Source organism: Leopardus geoffroyi, chromosome E3 (assembly GCF_018350155.1).
Source record: "Leopardus geoffroyi isolate Oge1 chromosome E3, O.geoffroyi_Oge1_pat1.0, whole genome shotgun sequence".
Lineage (NCBI taxonomy): Eukaryota > Metazoa > Chordata > Mammalia > Carnivora > Felidae > Leopardus > Leopardus geoffroyi.
This window is the reverse complement of record NC_059340.1, coordinates 24,160,541-24,180,987: the sequence shown is the minus strand read 5'-3', so window position 1 is coordinate 24,180,987 and position 20,447 is coordinate 24,160,541. Positions and strand designations below refer to the sequence as shown.

General features: G+C 44.3%; 1 protein-coding gene across 4 annotated transcripts in view; it reads left to right on the top strand.

Moving 5' to 3' along the window:
• OTOA (otoancorin) overlaps positions 1-20,447 on the top strand; it is a 76,258-nt gene that overhangs the window by 2,942 nt on the left and 52,869 nt on the right. Inside the window, exons 2-9 of one of the 4 annotated variants that reach the window (XM_045460738.1) lie at positions 5,920-6,014; positions 6,604-6,632; positions 6,724-6,754; positions 6,871-6,898; positions 8,701-8,788; positions 12,130-12,261; positions 14,571-14,806; positions 18,370-18,473. In XM_045460738.1, the coding sequence (XP_045316694.1) occupies positions 5,924-6,014; positions 6,604-6,632; positions 6,724-6,754; positions 6,871-6,898; positions 8,701-8,788; positions 12,130-12,261; positions 14,571-14,806; positions 18,370-18,473 (739 nt within the window). In that variant the 5' untranslated portion in view covers positions 5,920-5,923. Of the gene's footprint in view, positions 1-5,919; positions 6,015-6,603; positions 6,633-6,723; positions 6,755-6,870; positions 6,899-8,090; positions 8,789-12,129; positions 12,262-14,570; positions 14,807-18,369; positions 18,474-20,447 lie in introns of those variants that run through there. The other 3 variants (XM_045460740.1, XM_045460741.1, XM_045460739.1) reach the window with 3 other exon arrangements.

Sequence of the window (20,447 nt, the reverse complement as noted above, 5' to 3'; positions counted from 1 at the left end):
CACTCCATTCAATCCTTTTGGCCAGCCTCCTGAAAGAGAATGGCCCAAAGAGCTTTTAATTAAAACCAAATCCCGTACTGGTGATGCTCTGGGGTTTCCTTGGAAAGAAGACATTATGTGCAGCAGAAACCAGGGCATCTGTTTCAGTAATCATATACCTCTCCATAGAGTTAATAGGGAGATGCTGGCAATAAGCACAAGAAGGCTCATTGTCTGGGAAACTGGAGAATTGTGAATGAGGCCAATGCCCCAGGGCAGCTGACCAAAAGGGAAGGGAGAAAAAAGGGCCAAAGTTTCCCCAAAGCCCAAAAGACCCAAACCCAGTAAGAGTTATTATGAGAGTTGAATGTACCAGCCTTGGGGGTGGGATTGGTGGGGCAGAACAGGTCTACAAAGTGCTTTGCGATCCCCTTCCCTTCAAACCTGTTGGCAGTTTGCACCTTCTGGTGTTTGTAGGTTTCAAAAGTTTCAGTTTGTTTTTGCCCTGGGCGGTAAAATGAGCATAATTGTTTGCAGAGCTGGTTGTGGAAGTGCCTTTGGGGGTTAAAGAATCTGTTTGCTCAAGAAAGCTAGATAATACCAGGGAAATCTGTATGAAAGAATGCTGGGGGGCCTATAAAATAATCTTAAGAAACCGTGGGTGTGTATTATGGGGGTTCCCTTCAAGTTCCTGTTAGTACCCCCAAGAGGATGGTGTCCTGTAATTGGGGTGTGGGTTGCCTGAGAGTGAGATGAAGCAAAACACAGCTCCCAGTTTTTACCTGATGTGACCTATAAATTTTGAGTGGTTCCCCCTCCTCCTTCCACTTGACCTAAAGACCCACCTGTTTTGCTGGTGGTGCCCACCCTATCAGCGCATCCTATCAGCTTCCTTCCCCTTTCCCCCTCATCTGTCCACCCTCTTTTTTTTTTTTTTTTTTTTTTTTAATTATTTATTTATTTAAGAGAGACAGAGAGCTCCAGAGGGACAGGAAGAGTGAGAATCCCAAGCAGGCTCCACATGGATCAGAGTAGAGCCTGATGTGGGGCTGGAACTCACAAACCATGCCCTGAGCTGAAACCAAGAGTCAGAGGCTTAAGTGACTGAGCCACCCAGGCGCCCTGCTCTCCACCTTCTTTCACTGAAATCACACAGTCTCCTCTGTTGCTTTCTCTTTTAAAAATCATTTACATGGGGGGCGCCTGGGTGGCTCAGTCGGTTGAGCGTCCAACTTCGGCTCAGGTCGTGATCTCACAGTCTGAGTTCGAGCCCTGCGTCGGGCTCTGTGCCGACAGCTCAGAGCCTGGAGCCTGTTTCGGATTCTGTGTCTCCCTCTCTCTCTGACCCTCCCCCGTTCATGCTCTGTCTCTCTCGGTCTCAAAAAAGTAAATAAAGGTTAAAAAAAAATTAAAAAAAAATCATTTACATGGAAAATTTCAAACACCTACAAAAGGAGACATAAGAATTTAACGAACCTCATGTACTCATCACTCAGCTTCAGTTGGCAACCCATAACCACCTCCCACCTACTTCCTCCCCTATTATTTTCAAGCCATCTCCAACACCACATTTCTTCTGTAAATATGTAAGTGTGTAGCTCTGAACGCGGGCTTGGCAGACTTTTCAGCATAGGAACAGAGAATAAATATTTTCGACTTTGTAGATCACACAGTCTCTGTGGCAGTGTGCAAGCGGCCGTAGACAATACAGAAATGAACGGACATGGCCCTGTTCCAATAAAACTTTACTTATGGACGCTAGCATTTCAATTTCACACGTGAAATTGTCGTGGGTCAAGAAATACTGCTCTTTTGTTGTTTTTTTTTAATTTGTTTTACATTTTATTTATTTTTGAGAGAGAGAGAGAGAGAGAGAGAGAGAGAGCGCGAGCACAGTGGGGGAGGGGCAGAGAGAGAGGGAGACACAGAATCCGAAGGAGGCTCCAGGCTCCGAGCTGTCAGCACAGAGCCTGATGTGGGGCTTGAACCCACAAACCATGAGATCATGACCTGAGCCGAAGTCAATTGCTTAATTGACTGAGCTACCCAGGCGCCCCTCATTTGTTTTTTTTAAACACTATTTAAAGATACAAACACCAGGGGCGCCTGGGTGGCTCAGTAGGTTAAGTGTCCAACTTCAGCTTGGGTCATGATCTCACAGTTTGTGAGTTCGAGGCCCACATAGGGGCTCTCTGCTGTCCGCATAGAGCCTGCTTCACATCCTCTGCCCACCCTGCCTCTCCCCCTCTTGCTCTCTCTCTGTGTCTCAAAAATAAATATTTAAAAAATATATATAAAAGCCACTTTTAACTTGTGAGCCACGCAAAACCAGGCAGCTTGTTTGAATTGGGGTGTGGTTTGGTGACCCCTTGTTGGAGAGGATCATTTGAGAGATGACATGACTGTCACAGGTGGACCTGTGAGCTGGTGCCAGGTAATCGGAGGCCCCGCATCCCCTGCCCGCTCCTTGGAGTGTCCTCTGTGGCCCCCTTTCCTGCACTAGGAGCCATTTCAAGGAAGCCGACTCCAGGCAGCCGCCTGCCGCACTTCGAGGGCTCAGCGTGTTTGTGTTTGTATAAGGGGGAACCTCAGTTTTCACTCCTGAGTAGGGAAACCCAGTTCTCTGCCTCCTTCTTTGTTTTTTTTCTTGTGAGTCTTTGAAACCCAGTGTCTCCTTTACCACCCGCACAAAGCACGAGACACGAACACTTCTGACGCTTCTGGTCACCAAAGATGCGGACGTTTTCCTTACACCACGCGATTCCGTAATGCCAGCTGGGTGTCCTCCAGTTTAACTCCGTTCTGACACCATCCACCTGGAGGTACAGTCCTATCCCACAGGTTAAAGGCTCAGTCCCAAAAGACTGGTCCCCTCCTGTTCCACTTCAATGCCAGCTGCACGTAGTAGGTCTCCAGGTTACCTACAACTTCTGTGTGATGTGGCTACATTACCAGGTGAACTGGGGAGACCCCGGGCCCCTGGGATGTCAACCCAGCCAGACCTGGGTCTAGTCATGTCGGGACACCTGGGTGGCTCCGTTGGTTAAGCATCCGACCCTTGATTTTGGCTCAGGTCGTGATCTCCTTGTTCCTGAGATGGAGCCCCAGGTAGGGCTTCATTCTAACAGCTCAGAGCCTGCTTGGGATTCTCTCTGTCTCTGTCCCTCCCCCACTTTTGCATGCACACGCTCTCTCGAAATGAACAAATAAGCTTAGAAAAAAAGAGGTTCTTGTTCTTGTCATGAGAATGAATTCAGGGACAGACACGCAGCACGGCAGATGAGCAACACAAGTGGGAAAGTTTATTAAGGCGAAAGCACACTCGTGAGAAATGAGAGCTGGGAAGCTCAGAGAGCAGTACGGCTGGCGGGTTGGGTTTCTATCTTCAATTGGCAGTTGCTAATTTGTGGTGGGGGAGGGGACATATTCATTTCTTGGGGTGGGAAGCAGGGTTTCCCGCTTTTTCTTCCTAATTTGGCCAGGGGTTTCCTGTCATGGCTTCTGCCATCTTGGGCCTGTCTGGTTGGATCCGGTTTCTTGTGGAGTGCTGCCTGGACGGGGCTCTGACCTTCCCCATGGCTGGCCAGGACTTCCTCGTTGCTGGCCTCCAGGCGTCCTGTCCCAACCTAACTAAGCCTGTTCGAACGGCTACAAATTGGAGGTTCCCACAGCTGCTTCCTCAGGTTTGGTCAATTTGCTAGAGCAGCTCACAGAACTCAGGGAAACACTGACTTTCACCAGTTTATGGAAAGATCAGACAAAGGATGCAGATAAACAGCTAGATGAAGAGATACGTAGGACAAGGTCTGGGAGGGTCCCAAGAGCAAGGGCTTCTGTCCCTGTGGAGTTGGGATGTGTCACCCTCCTGGTGTGGATGTGTTCATCAACCTCAAAGCTTCCAGACCCTCTACTGTTGAGATCTTATGGAGGCTTCCTCACATAGGCACCATCAATTATTAAGTCCCTTTTCAGCCCTTCTGTCTTCTCTGGAGGATGGGGGTGGGGCTAGAATATTCCAAACTTCTAATCATGGCTTGGTTTTTTTTTCTGGTGACCAGTTCCTGGCCAGGAGCCAACCAGGAGCCCACCCAAAGGTGCCTCAATGGAACAAAAGATGCTACTATACTTTTTCCACTTAGGAATTTACCAAGGTTTTAGGAGCTCTGTGCCAGGAACACAGGGCAGAGACTGATTTTTTTTTTTATAATCTCAGTTTCCCTTCTCTTAGGATTCAGCCTTGTTGTTGGGCAATGTCTGAAAACCTTTGCTTCATTATTTTGATTGGTTTTCGAATTATTTAAGGCAGGAGGGTTTATCTACTGCCAATTACTTCCACCTGGAAGCAAAAGTCCCACCTTCCTACTTATTGGTGAGTGATTTTCCACTGAATGGTATTTGTTGAAAGTTTCACCTGTGCTTGGACATTTGGGTTGCTTCCAGTTTTTGGCTATTATGAATGAAACTGTACAAGTATTTGTGTAGACGTAAGTTTTAATTTCTCTTGGGTAGATACCTAGCAGTGGAATTCCTGGATCAGAGTATTGCATGTTTAACTTTATAAGACACTGCTGAACAATTTTCCAAAGTGGCTGTGTTAGCAGTGCATGAGTTCTGGTTGCTCCATCATCATCGACACTTGGTATTGTCAGTCTTTTAAACTTTTAGCCATTCTAGTGTATGGAGTGGTATCTTTAAAGAGATATTTTATTTTTTTAATGTTTATTTTTGAGAGAGAGAGAGAGAGGGAGACAGAGTTCAAGCAGGGGAGGGGCAGAGAGAGAGGGAGACACAGAATCTGAGGCAGGCTCCAGGCTCTGGGCTGTCAACACGGAGCCAGGCGCGGGGCTCAAACTCACGAACCGAGAGTTCGTGACCCAGGCTGAAGTCAGTCGCTTAACCAACTGAGCCACCTAGGAGCCCCTAAGATTTTGTTTTTAAGCAATCTCTACATCCAGTATGGGGCTTGAACTCACAACCCCGAGATCAGGAGTCTCATGCTCTATTGACTGATCCAGCCAGGCGCCCCTATGTAGTGGTATCTACTTGTGAATGTAATTTACATATTCCTGATAACTAATGATGTTGATCATCTTTTATGAGTTTACTGGCCTTTTGTTGTTGTTGTTGTTTAAAATGAAGTTTAGGTTTGTATCTTTTCTTCCCTCTGGCTTATCTTCTAGTTACTGAATTGTAAGAGTTCTTCTTTATAGTCTAGATATAAACCCCTTGTCAGATATAACAGAGCCCACTCCTCTGCTGGATCGAGGAGAAAGGAGCAGGTGTAAGAATATAAACAGGCCACTGTTGTCATCAAGGAGAGAGATGATCATGTCTTCAATGAGCATAGGGGTTTAGACGGAACAAGGTACATGGAATTTAAATTTTATTTTTATTTATTTTAGTTTATTTGTTTATTTTGAGAGAGTGTGAGTGAGGGAGGGGCAGAGAGAGAGATGGAGAGAATCCCAAGCAGGCTCCTTGCTGCCAGTGTGGAGTCTACGCTGGGCTCAAACCCATGAAGTACAAGATCCTGACCTGAGCCAAAATCAAGAGTCAGATGCCCAACTGACTGAGGCACTCAGGCACCCCTAAAATTAGTTAATTAATTAATATTATTACTATTATTTTAATGTTTTTTTGAGAGTGGGGAGGGACGGAGAGAGAGGGGGATAGAGGATCCAAAGTGGGCTCTGCACTGACAGAGAGCCTGATGGGGGGCTTGAGCTCACGAACTGAACTCACAAACTTTGAGATCATGACCTGAGCTGAAGTCGCACACTCAACCTACTGAGCCACCCAGGCGGCCCCCGACTAAAATTTGTTAAAAAGAGCCTCAAGAGATTCTGGATCTATTTGTTTTTCCCTTTTGTCTTCTGAACATTCTTCATTATATTTAAAAAATACAAACCTGAATTACCTCTGTGCTTGCATTAACTACAGGAGGATGTCCCGGGAACCTAGGACATACATTCTTTTCCTGTTCCTTTTTCTGAGCCATGGAATGGCAAGTCATAGAGTTCCAGATTCCAGGCAGGGTAAGTCCTGAGGGAGGAATAATCTTGTCATAGTTTCCACACATTTTAGGGAATGTGGTGGGGGTAGATCAACGTAGGTACATGATACTGTGAAGTGTGTTGGGAAGTGTGCATATGTGTGAGTGTGTGTCCATCCACATATATATGTAGGATTTTCAGGATTATTCTAAAAGGGTTTTTCTTTTTTTAAAGTTTATATTTTATTTTGAGAGAGAGAGAGAGAGAGAGAGAGCAAGCAGGGGAGGGTCAGGGAAAGAGGGAGACAGAATCCCAAGCAGGCTCTGCACTAATAGCTCAGAGCCCGACTCAGGGCGCGAACTCATGAACCATGAGATCATGACCTAAGCTGAAGTCAAGAGTCCGATGCTTAACTGACTGAGCCACCCAGGCTCCCCTAAAAGGGTTTATCAAACCAGAGTTTTCTCACACTGGGCATATATTGGCACAGGTAAAATTAAAATTCACTAAAATTTTCCTTCATGAGTGACTCTTTCTTTTTTGGGAGGGGGGCTCTTTTCCTAACCCATGTTTATATTTCTGAAGATTATACCATTCAGTTCTAGTTATACCTCCAATGGCTTTCTTACAGATTTGTATCCCCTGTTGCAAAAAATGGCGGTGAGTATCCCGTTTTCTTTGAATCAAACTCTCCTTTACTGGAACTGCCAACTTTGGGTGTTTTACTTGACATTATTTCTTTGCCTTTTAGGAAGAAATAATAGATGGAAGCTATCTGAATGGTAATGTCCCTCATCTGTCCCCACTTTGCTGCTTCTAGAAATTTCAAACAGAATGTGCCTGTGATCTCTCTGGAATGATTCTTTTAAAGTTGTCTTTTCATTTTATTCCCATGTAGCCTTACTGGATCTCATACAGTTTCAAAGGTAACCCACCCTAGAGGGGAGGGGAAGGGATGGAATAGATACTTCATAAAAATTCTTAAATGGAAGTCTCTTAATTGTAAAAAGTAATACCTACATACTTATTACAAAAAACATAGCAACCAGTGCACAGGTGTTTGAAAGTAGATATGTTTGCTTCACAAACTTTTATTCCTCTCTGCTCTGGCACAAGTGCTAACCTTTATTGAGGATTTACTATGTGGCAACAACATTCTTAGTGCTTTGTGCATAGAAACATGTCCAATCCTCATAAGCACCCCCAGGGAGGGTCCTGTTGTTTCTCATTGGACAGAGCAGTGAAAGGGAGGCACAGGAAGGGTGAATCAAGGTCATGTAGCTGGGCAGTGTGGTGGAGCTGAGTTGTACATCCAGCAGTGGGGCTCCAGGATGCATTGCCCTGTCATGTTTTATACTGCATGTGGGCTGGTGTTAGATACTGAGGTTGTGGGACAGGGCACTAGAGAGTGTTGTGAAAAGACAAATATTAGCAGATAATTCTAATATGATGAGTACTGTGAAGGAGAAGAAATGGGGTTTGGGAGCCCATGACAGGAGCACTCAATTATATTAAAGAGGAGGAGTGCCCATAAACACTCTTCTTCCTAATGTAGCTTTAACTTTAGTTGATAGTTTTGGATATATTCTTTCAGGCTAAAATCTATCTATCTATCTATCTATCTATCTATCTATCTTTGTATTCACTTATTCATTCATCTACTTATTTAATAACAAAAATTTACCAATTGTTTAAGGCAGAAGGATTTATGTGCTGCCCATGACTCCATTACAGCCGGAAGCTGAAGTCCAGCTCATTCCTTTTATATGGTTGGGTGACACTCCATTGAATGGATGTACCATAACATTTCTAAATTTTTTTTAACGTTTATTTATTTTTGAGATAAAGAGACCATGAGTGAGAGAGGGGGAGAGGGAGAGGAAGAGAGAGAGAGAGAGAGACAGACAGACAGACACACAGAATTAGAAGGAGGCTCCGGGCTCTGAGCTGTTAGCACAGAGCCCAACATGGGGCTCAAACCCACAAGCGGTGAGATCATGACCCGAGCTGAAGTTGGACACCCAACTGACTAAGCCACACAGGTGCCCCTGGATGTACCATAACATTTAACAAATGTTAAAACATTTGTGTAATCTTTTACTTGTTGGACATTTGAGTCATTTCCAATTTTTGGATGTTATGAACAAAATTATGCATTTTCTATGTGTTGGGTACTGTTTTAAGCACTGAAGATGTGTGAACAAGTAAAATCCTCACTATTTTTATCTATATTGCATAGAAAGGGAAACTGAGGCAAAGGGAAATTCAGTAAACTGCCTAAGACCACACAATTAAGTGACAGAGCCAGGATTCAAGTCCCAGTTTTGAGCTCACACTCTTAAATTGTGCTATTCCAACCTCTCATGGTATACACTGTGTCTGCTCGTTAAGTTTTATATAGTAAGGACATTTTTCCAAGTGAGTGTGTTTGGAGTGTAGATAACACACGTAGAATGTTATGGGAATTAGAATATTGCACATAGCTCAGAAATTGATAATTGTCTTTGAGAGAATGGGATCCAGGAGGATTCTTAGAATTGGAAACTCCCCCACCAGTGTGCCGGGTTAACAAATCTCCTACCTCCTCCAAACACAAAGTTCCTAGCATTCCTGGCCCATTCCCCACATCCTCTCTTAACTCTGGTCCCCTGGCCTCTTGGCAAGTAGGGAAACTGCTCATCAGGGGAACCTATCATTGTGACCTTCTCCTGCCTGTCTTCAAATGAAGCTCCCATGGGTGGACAGCGGACCTGTCCCACAGAGTCCTGGAGTATCTGAATTCACGGAATGTTGCCTTCACCATCCCCAGCCTACAGGTGCGTACCTGAGACTCATCCCTATCATATATTCACCTCTCAGTGCTCAGTCAGGAGTTGTAAACTCAAGGGCCTGGTAAGATGGAGAAGTGGGCTAGGTATGGAGATAGTCTTCACTTCTGCAAAGAAACATGTTCTGTCCAGTTGTTTTGAAATTTTTGTGTTTTTCCACCCTTCCACCTTTGATGGAGACTTGGCGTATTAGGGTGTAGGGCGGACCTACTGTAACAAAGAGACCCCAGATTCTAGCAGCGTGAACAGTTTTGTTTGTTTCTTTTTTTTATTTAATTTTTTAAAAGTAATCTCAGCACTCCGGTAGCGCAATCAGTTAGCACGCGGTACTTATAAAAGTAATCTCTACGTGCAACACGGGACTTGAACTCATAACCCTGAACTCAGGAGTTGCATGCTCTACGGAGCCAGTCAGGCACCCCCAATTTAGTTTCTTTCTATCTCGTGTTATAATTCAGAGCTAGGTGGGAGATCCAGAGAGGAGAGGAAGCTCTATTTCAGAAGACCATCCAGGGGCCCGGGTTCCTTCTGTCTTGTTGCTTTGTCATCCTCTAGGGAGTTGTTGCCCACATGACTGAAACATCACATCCGTTCTCCGACCTAGGAGGTGGGGTGGTGGGAAAGAGGAAGTGAAGGGCAAGCATCTTCTCTTTCAAGGACATGAGCTGCAAGTTGCACACTTTGTGCTGCTCACATTCTGTAGGGCTCACAGTCCACAGTCATGTGTTACTGCAGAGAAGTAAGAAGAGAGGCCTTTCTGAGAAGCCATGTAGTCAGCTAAAACTTGTGGGATTCTGTTGCTAAATGGAATTACAGGAGACTGGATCTTTGGGCACAATTATCAGTCTCTTGATCGTGGGTCCAAGAAATATTTTTCTTCCCTTTTAACTCTATTGTAAGAGAAACAGAAGCACAGGTATGTTAATAGATGGTAGTGATATTTGTAGAGCAGTAGGGCATGGTGGGGACTGTGGCAAACTGGACAGCATACCTCATCAGCATGAGCATCAGCCCAGTGTGGTATGTCATATCTTTGCCATTATACTGTGAATAGCACAGAAAATTGAGAAAATATTCTTTTGGTATTCAAAAACTATTTGATTTAGGAAAGAAGTTTGGTCATTGATGAATGAAGTCCTGATGTCTTTATTGTTTCACTTTTTATTTATTTGATTTTTTTAATGTTTATTTTTGAGAGAGAGACAGAGCACTAGTGGGGGAGGGGCAGAGAGAGAGGGAGACAGAATCAGAAGCAGGCTCCAGGCTCTAAGCTGTTAGCACAAAGCCCGATGCGGAGCTCAGACTCAGGAACCGTGAGATCATGACCTGAGCTGAAGTCAGACGCTTACCCAACTGAGCCACCCAGGAACACCTTATTTACTTTATAATGAAATGAAAATATCAACCAACATTCACAATGAGAACTACATTCAGAGAGCTGGTTGCTAACTAGTTACCAGGACACCCATTAGCTGGAGGTGGCTGTTGACTTCATGGCATTTGTTTTATTCTGTTCATCAGTCTGTGGCAACCTGAAGGGAATTAATGCCTGCCCCTTTTCTGGCTAGTACTAAGTTTTCTCATGAGGTGTGTGTGTGTGTGTGTGTGTGTGTGTGTGTGTATACATGTATATATACAGTTATATATACATACAATTACATATATATACATATACAGTTATATATACATATACAGTTATATATACATATATATATGTACAGTTTATTTATTTTGAGAGAGTGTGCACACACATGCAGGAGAGGGGCAGAGAGAGAGCAAGAAAGAGAATCCTAAGCAGGCTCTACACTGCCTGCGCAGAGCCTGATTCAGGGCTTGAACGCAAGAACCGTGAGATCATGACCTGAGCTGAAATCAAGAGTTTGGATGCTCAACCAACTGAGCCACCCAGATGCCCCAAGATGTGTATATTTTAACCTGACCAGTAGATATATTCTCTCTCTTGCTATGTATAAATTTATTCATTCAACATCTACTTATCTAGCCTCTATTCTCTTCCAGGCATAGTTCTAGACATTGGAGATGCAGGAGAACAAGGAAGTCACATTACTACCGACATGGGCCTTTCATTCTAGAGGGACAGTCACAGAGTAAATAATTATTCAACTCATTCAGGATAGGGAATAATGGGTGGCACAAATTGACCACTTACTGTGTGCTAGCCAATATTGAAAATGCTTTACACACACTAATTTAATCCTCATAACAAACCTACATAGTAAGTCTCTATTGTCTCTGTTTTTCAGCTGACAAAATTGAGGTTCCCAAAGTACTGTTGCTCATTTAGCAAATAAAAATACAGTGTTCCTGGAGTGCCTGGCTGGCTCAGTTGGTGGTACATGCAACTCTTGAGTTTGGGGTTGTGAGTATAATTCCCATGTTGGGTGTAGAGATTACTTTTAAAAAATACAGTATTCCCCATTACATTTGATTTGTAGATGAACAATGAATTTTTTTTTTTTTAGTATATGTCTGTCCCATGCAATATTTGGGACATACTTGGGCTCAAAAATCATTCACTATTTAACTCCAATTCAAATTTAACTGGACATTCTGTATTTTATCTACCAATGCTAGGTAAGTAACTTGTCCAAGGCCACACAGCTGGTTGGTGGCAAAGTGGGGATGTGCACATGGGTTGTCTGGTTTTAGAGCCCACCTTTTGCCCATGACATCACAGTATGCTGCCCTTGTAGAGCACCTTTGTTTGAGGGAGATTTAGAAAATGATTCCCCAGACAGCAGAGTAATCTCTTTTAGGAAAGGCTGCAGATCTCTGCTTCTCACTTTAGAAAGGATACCAAGGGGGAGTTTGTACATGCTGCCTGAATTTTGCTTTTTCTCTGATAGCTTGCAGCGTGGGAGAGGGTTTGAGTGGTGCCAGTCTGGGGTGGTAAACTTCCTGGACAGAGGCCAGCGGCTCTGGACTTGAAACCTCAAGCACCTATAGGAACCAGGCAGGGCATGGGGAGATCGGCTGGCTGGGTGGGCGGTGAGTAGGAGTGTAATTACAGGGAGCAGCTGGCCCTTGGCTTGCTGATTATCACCAGGAAGAGGATGCATGCCTAGCGTTGCCAAATCTTTGTGTTTTCCAAGAGAAGTTGGAAGTCTGGATTTTTGTGGGGAATCCCTGGACTTCAAAATGTTGGCAGCTAATGAAAAATTTTGGAGCCAGCCAAACCAAACATGGCTGCAAGCTGCCAGCTTGTGGTCTGTGCAGGGAAGTAGGTGGCCTGGCTGGGCTGCTGGCCGTGGTGCTGACCAGGTGCTCCTGTCCCATCCTCACTGTATCTCTCAATACTCCCTATCAAGGCAGCCATGGAAAACCACCTGGAGCAGCGTCTGTACCAGCCCCAGAAGCTGCTGGAGGACCTGAAGGAAACAGATGCTCAGCAGTTCCGCACCGCCATGAAATGCCTCTTGGAAGACAAGAAGGACCGCCTGGTGAGGCGTTCTTGGCACCCCGGGAGTAGGGGAAGTCCAGGGCCAGTTGACATTTGTTGAGTTGAATCCAACTGAACCTGACTCAGACCTTGGCCCTTCTTTATGTCTTCCTTCCACCTTCTCCCTTTGCAACCCCTCTAGGAGCTTGGAGACCTTGGTTTTCTCACTTCCTTTCTCCAAAGTTCAAGTGAAGAGCCTTATGGCTTGTACTTTTATAGGTACTAAGAAATGAGGGGTACTGAGGAGCTTCAATTTATTTGGCCTGATAAACACCCGTGAATAATTACTCTGCATCAGTGGACACTGGGTTCAGAGACGAAGGACTACCCCTGCCCTGAAGGAATTCACAGTCTGGGAGAGGGGGCGGGAGACAAAAAACAGAAATAGACACATTTCCAAAAAAACAAAGTTGGTGATCTAAGAGCATCACAAAGTAAGGCCTATGAGACCCAGGAAATCTTGGGACACAGGTGAGGTTTTGAGTTTTGCTTATCAGAGACCATTTAGTGCACAACAGTGTTTCCCAAAAGGAGTTGACCCATGTAAACATTTTAATAGTCACATTTTATTTTATAGTGTCTGTTATTAAAAGAGAATGGATACATCATTCTATTGAGTGAGTTTGGGAGAGATGTGATGTTTCCTTTTTTGAAATGCATTTAAGTTTAAAAAAAAGAGTCTGTTTAAAAAAATCCTATGAGGTAAATAATAGTAAAGGCAGCACAAAGATGGCAAAAATGAGGATGGTGGTCTATGAAAATGATACATATTTTTAGTATTTATTTATTTACTTATTTTTTTTTAAGTTTATTTGTTTTGAGAGAGAGAGAGCGTGTGCGCCGGTGGGGAGGGGGGTTGGGGTGGGGTGGGGTGCAGAGAGAGAGACAGAGAGAGAGAGAGAGAGAAAATCCCAAGCAGACTCTGCACTGTCAGTGTGGAGCCTGACACAGGGCTTGAACTCACAAACCACGAGATCATGACCTGAGTCAAAATCAAGAGTCAGCTGCTTAACCAACTGAGCCACCCAGGTGCCCCCTAAGCTGCACTCTTACTCACTGTACTGTTTTAGCCCCAGACAGTAAATTACCAAAGTTAAAGAAACATTTGGTCATGGTTAGAAGTATGGGCTTGAATGCAGATACACCTGTTACAGAACCTAGCTCTGTGTAATTTGGGCAGGTTGCTTATTCTATCTTTTATTTTCATCCCCTGCAATATTGGGATAATAATAGCATGTAACATTTGTTGAGTGTTCACTAGGTGCCAGCCAGTCTACACTCATTATCTTCTTTAATTCTTATGCAAACCTAAGAGATAGGCCCTGGTTTTATCTCCATTTTACAGAGAGGGAAACTGAGACTTTAAAAAGGTAAATGACTTGCTTGGGGACACACAGATAATAAGGGGACGACCTGGGATTTGAACCTAGGAATGTCTGGCCTTCGGATCTATGGGGCTTAACCTGTAGGACTGTCATGAGAATTACATGAAAAGAGACATGTTTGCTTCATGTCTGGTATGGTGCCTAGTATGTGGTCATTGCTCAATAAATGCTGGTTATTATGTTTGCAGGGTGTGCTGGCTGAAAGACTGAGTGCCAATCAAATTGGGACCAAGTTCTGTCAGCATTTCTGGGTTCTGTGGTTCAGAAGAGCCATTCATCCATCCATCCATCCATCCCAATATGCTTTCTCAATGTCTTCTGGGTACCAGACATTCCACTAGGCACATGGCTTGGGCCTCGAGGACTTTCCTGGCTCAATCCCAGCTGCACACTGCAGTCAGGTGCCTGGGCTCCACCACAGACCAGTTAAATCACTCTGTATGGTGGTGCTGGGATCACTCCCCCAGTGATTCTCATGTGCAGCCAGGGTTGAGAACCATTGTTGTGGAGGAAAGATAGGCCCATAAGCATCTTTAATGCATCATAGAGTTGGGCTTAAGGTGATTTGACCAAAGTAGAAGGGCATTCAGGAAGACTTCACCAAGAAGGTGATGACAGTTGAGCTTACCCTTGAGGGATGAGCTGAATTTCGCTAGGGGGAGGAGGTGGGGAGAAAATTCCAGCTCGAGCAATTGCCTGAGGTGTGAGTCACATGGTATATCTGGAAAGTGAGAAGTTGCCTAGTGTGGGTGAAGCAAGTGAAGTCTTCAACTTTGTTCTGTAGGAGAAGTCCTAGAAGGTTTGACATAGCAGCGTGGTGTTAAACAGTGGTCTTGAAGTTCCCACTGTTAAGTGTGGTCCCTCTCAGGGCTTCCAAATCCAGAGGCTGCTCTCGAGACAACCCTAGCTTCTTTCTTTACTTTAGGAGCTGGAGGATGTTGTTATTGACTTGGGAGAGATTCGGAAACAAGCCTTGCAGAGCCCTGGCGTGAACCGCAGCCTATTTCTCATCACACTGGAGAGGTGTTTCCAGGTGCTGAACTCCCTGGAGTGTGTGGAGATCCTGGGCAGGGTACTGAAGGGCTCCTCAGGCAGCTTTCTCCAGCCAGACATCCCAGGGAAGCTCCCCCGGCACCTGCAAGAGGATGCTTTCAAGAACCTGTGAGTGCTTCTCCCAGCCCTTGAACCCCACTTCCCATTCCTCAGAGGTGATGCATTGCAGAGGGGAGAAGGCAGGGGGAACAGGTTAACATCTGTGGAGTTTAGAGATGGATGATTAAAACAGTGCCTCCCAAATGTTAGTAATTCTGGTACCCTCCTCACAACTTTTGCCCTATGTGTACACCACTTGTACTATTTTTTTTTTTTTTGCTTATTTGTTTTTGAGAGAGAGAGAGATGGGGAGGGAAAGAGAAAATGGGGGAGAGGCAGAGAGAGAGAGGGAGACAGAGGATCCAAAGCAGGCTCTGCGCTGACCGCAGAGAGCCTGATGCGGGGCTTGAACTCACAAACCATGAGATCATGACCTGAGCCCAAGTTGGATGCTCAACTGACTGAGCCACCCAGGCACCCCCTCCACCCACTGGCACTGTTCTTCATGTTTTTTCTTTATAGTGACTCATTCTTTTTAATTAACATTTATTAAAAAAATTTTTTTTTCAACATTTATTTATTTTTGGGACAGAGAGAGACAGAGCATGAACGGGGGAGGGGAAGAGAGAGAGGGAGACACAGAACCGGAAACAGGCTCCAGGCTCTGAGCCATCAGCCCAGAGCCTGACGCGGGGCTCGAACTCCCGGACCGCGAGATCGTGACCTGGCTGAAGTCGGATGCTTAACCGACTGCGCCACCCAGGCGCCCCTAACATTTATTTAAAAAGTAACTTTGATATCATTACTATAAGATCAAGTCTTATTTGGACCAAATGGGACTGCTGCATATGACAACAAGGAAGTCGTTGTTGACTGGGGCCACAAGGAGATGTGTGGTGGGGAGGGGACCAGGCTATAGTGATTAAACGTGACCAAGACACTTCACACCCAGCAGAGTGTCTATAATCAAAATGTCAGATAAATATTTGCAAATGATATATCTGAGAAAAGGTTAGTATCCAAAATATATAAAAAACTTATAAAACTCAATACCCCCAAGCCAAAAGATTCAATTAAAAATGGGCAGAAGAGGGGCTCCTGGTGGCTCAGTTGGTTAAGCGTCCAACTCTTGGTTTCGGCTCGGGTCATGATCTTAATGTTTCATGGGTTCAAGCCCCCTGTCAGGTGCTTCGCTGGCGGCATGGAGCTTGCTTGGGATTCTCTCTCTCTCCCTCTCTCTCTCTGCCCTTCCCCGACTTGTGCTGTCTTGGTCTCTCTCAAATAAACTTAAAAAAAAAATAGCAGAAGACATGAATAGACATTTTTTCAAAAAGACATACAGATGGCCAAAATACTGACACATGAAAACCTGCTCGACATCACTTATCATCAGGGAAATACAAATCAAAACCATAATGAGCTATCACCTCACACGTGTCAGAGTGGCTGAAATCAACAACACAAGAAACACTAAGTGTTGGTGAGGATGCAGAGAAAGAGGAACCCTCTTGCACTGTTGGTGGGAATACAAACTGATATAGCCACTCTGGAAAATGGTATGGAGGTTCTTCAAAAAGTTAAAACTAGAACTACCCTATGATCCAACAATTGCACTGCTAAGTATTTGCCCAAAGAATACAAAAATACTAATTCAAAGGGATATGTGCACCTGATGTTTATATTTATAGCAGCATTATCTACAATAGCCAAATTATGGAAACAGCCGGTGTCCATCAGTTGATGAATGAATAAAGAAAATGTGTGATATATGTATATATCTCTACCTACCTATCTACCTATCTATCTATAATGGAATATTACTCAGCCATAAAAAAGAATGAAATCTTGCCATTTTCTTTTTTTAAGTATATTTATCTATTTTGAGAGAGAGAGAGAATCCAAAGCAAGGCTTGATCTCATGATCTGTGAGATTGCTACCTGAGCCAAAATCAAGAGTCAGACGTTCGACTGACTGAGCCACCAAGGTGCCCTGAAATCTTAACCATTTTCCGTGGTGTGGATGGAGCTAGAGAGTATTATGCCGAGTGAAATAAGTTAGTCAAATAAGGCGAATACCATACGATTTCACTCATATGTGGAATTTAAGAAATAAAACAAATGAGCAAAGGGAAAAAAGAGAGAGAGAGGCAAACCAAGAAACAGACTCTTAAATATAGAGAACACACATAGTTACCAGAGGGCAGGTGAGTGGGGTACGGGTTAAATAGATGATAGGAATTAAGGAGAGCACTTGTGATGAGCACTGGGTGTTGTATGGAAGTGTTGAATCACTATATTGTACATCTGGAAACTAATATTACACTGTATGTTAGCTAACTGGAATTTAAATACACACCCCCCCCCCCCCCCCCCCCCCCCCCCCGCCGAATGTCAGATACTAACCAGTGTTGGTGAGGATGTGGAGAAATCAGCACCCTCATACACTGTTGGTCAGAGCATGAAATTGTGTAGCCTCTTTGGACAACAGTCTGGCAGTTCCTAGAAAGGCCAATCACAGAGTTGCCATGTAACTCAGCAATTCCACTCCTGGGTTATCTACCCAAGAGACATGAAAATGTCTGTCCATACAAAAACTAGTACATGAGGGGCGCCTGGGTGGCTCAGTCGGTTGGGCGGCCGACTTCGGCTCAGGTCATGATCTCGCGGTCCGTGAGTTCGAGCCCCGCGTCGGGCTCTGTGCTGACAGCTCAGAGCCTGGAGCCTGTTTCAGATTCTGTGTCTCCCTCTCTCTGACCCTCCCCCATTCATGCTCTGTCTCTCTGTCTCAAAAATAAATAAACGTTAAAAAAAAAATTAAAAAAAAAAACAACTAGTACATGAATGTTTACAACAGCATTATTCATAATAGACAAAAGATGGACACAACTCAGAGGTCCGTCAACTGATGAAGAGATAAACAAAATGGGGTGGGATACGGGCAATGGAATAGTATTTGGCAGTAAAAAGGAACGGAGTGTCAACACATGATCCAACACGCACGGACCTTGGAAACATCACACAAAGTGAAAGAAGCCAGACACAAAGGTGGCGTATTACATGCTTCCACTTGTCTGAAATGCCCACAACAGGGAAACTTCGGAGACAGAAAGTAAATTGTGGTTTCTAGGATTTGAGGTGACTGACTAATGGTTGGGAGGTGGTAGCCTAAGGATATGGGGTTTCTTTTCGAGATGCTTAAAATGTTCCAAAATTGACCGTGGTGACAGTTGCGCCGTTTGGGAACAACGCCATTGAACTTTACATTTTCAGTGGGTGAATTGTATGGTGTATGAAGTGTATCTCCATAAAACTGTTAGAAAAGAAGAAGAGGAGGAGGAGGGGGGGGGAAGAAGAAGGGGAAGAGGAAGTAGCAATAGCAGGAGCAGTAACAGTGGTATCAGTATAGTAGTCGTAGAGCAGTGACCAAGAGTTGAGGAAGTGGAGAGCACTCTTTGGAAGGAAGGCGTTTAGTTGTGAAGGAGAAAGAGAAATGCGAAAATAGCTGAACGCAGCAAGGGAATGAGAAGGCTTGTTAACACAAGACAGACAGTTTTGGGGACACTTGCTGCTTTGACCCATCTCAAGGCCTGCACCTATTTGTTCCTTAGCTGACGTCCACATTTGTCATTTAGATCTGCGGTGTTCAGAGATCTCTACGACCAAACCTCGGCTCATTCCCAGAGAGCTCTCTACACCTGGATGACTGGGATTTTGCAGACATCCTCCAATGCTACTGGTGAGCCCGGGCTTTGAGGTGGGATCACTTGTCAGGGGGAGCCCATCCTCAAAAGTGGTGCTTCCTCTCTGAAGATAGATTGATTTCAGTGTCATGTATGATTTTTCCTCACCCTTCCCACCTTCCAAAAAGGGTTTGATGCGACTTTTGGAATAAAACACATACCCCATTTCATCAATTCACTTTTCACATGCTGAAGGGGTGTCCTGGTTTGCAGGTGGAACAGAAATAATGACCGTTTCTTAGCTTCAAAGAGAACCTTTACAGTAGAGTCACAAGTTCAAAATCTGTATCATAAATCTGTATTAAAGTGGGACATGATAAATTTTTAAAAGGAAATCTAAGCAATAAAGCACAGAAATTTAGTGCCGAGTTTCCTGGGAACCAAAGCAGAAATAGGTCAAGATTCATTTATTTTACAGATGTGTTTTAGAGGAGTCAAAGTCGTGGAGATGGAATGTGGAATGGTGGTTGCCAGGAGCTGGGGTGGGAGGGAGGAATAAGGAGTCGTCGTTTCATGGGGACAGAGTTTCGGTTTTGTGAAATGAAAAAGTTCTGGAAATAGGTGGTGTCGATGGCTGCCAGCAAAGTGAATGCACTTAATGCCACTGGACCATACACTTAAAAATGATGAAGTTAGTAAATTTTAGGTTATGTTTATTTTACTACAATTGAAAAAAAAAAGACAAAAAGGATGGTTATATAGGTTAGTAATGCAGACAGAAACTCAATTTGCTGAGTATTTAAAAAAAATTTTTTTTAATGTTTATTTATTTTTGACAGAGAGAGAGAGACAGAGCATGAGTGGAGGAGGTTCAGAGAGAGATGGAGACACAGAATCTGAAGCAGGCTCCAGGCTCCGAGCTGTCAGCACAGAGCCCGACGCGGGGCTCGAACGCACGGACTGTGAGATCATGACCTGAGCTGAAGTTGGACGCTCAACCGACTGAGCCAGCCAGGCGCCCCAATTTGCTGAATATTGTTAAAAGTTTGTTAAAAATTTATTTTGAGAGGGGCACCTGGGTGGCTCAGTCGGTTGAGCGTCCAACTTCGGCTCAGGTCATGATCTCACAGTCCGTGAGTTCGAGCCCCGCGTCGGGCTCTGTGCTGACAGCTCGGAGCCTGGAGCCTGCTTCAGATTCTGTGTCTCCATCTCTCTCTGAACCTCCTCCACTCATGCTCTCTCTCTCTCTGTCTCAAAAATCAATAAAGGTTAAAAAAAATTAAAAATAAATTTATTTTGAGAGAGAGAGAGAGAGAGATGAGTTGGGTAGGGGCAGAGAGAGAGGAGAGAGCAAGAATCCCAGTGCAGAGCCCAACGTGGGGCTCCATCCCATGAACTGTGAGATCATGACCTAAGCTGAAACTAAGAGTTGGATGCTTAACCAACTGAGCCACGCAGGTGCCCAATTTAACGGAAGTAATGTAAACAAAATAAACTTTTTAAACACTTACCAAATTGTATTATGTGTCAGCCACTGGAGATACAAGAGGAAAATAAGACAAAGTCTCTGCTCTCATAGAGCTCTTGTTTTATTGGGGGAGAATAGGTGGAGAAAAGTTTTAAACCAGCAAATTAAAAAGAGAGAGAGAAAGAGGAGAGAGAGAGAGAGAACTCAGGTACCAGTAGCTGCTATGAAGAAAATAAAATGGGTAAACGCTATAGAGAGGCTGAGTGTTTTCGACCAGAACAGGGCTTGGCAAACGTTTTCTTTAAAGGGTCAGAGTAAATATTTTAGGGTTTGTGGGCCTGTAGTCTGGCTGAATTATTCAACTCTGATGTTCTGGTGCTAAAGCAAACATTGACAACAGATGAGCAGGAGTGGCCGTGTCCCAGCAAAGCCTTATTTATGGACACTGAAATTGGAATTTCAAAATTGTCACATGTCACAAAACAATCTGCTTCTTTTGATTTTATTTCAACTATTTTAAAGTGTAAAAACCAAACTTGCAGCCTTTATAAGAGCAAGTGAT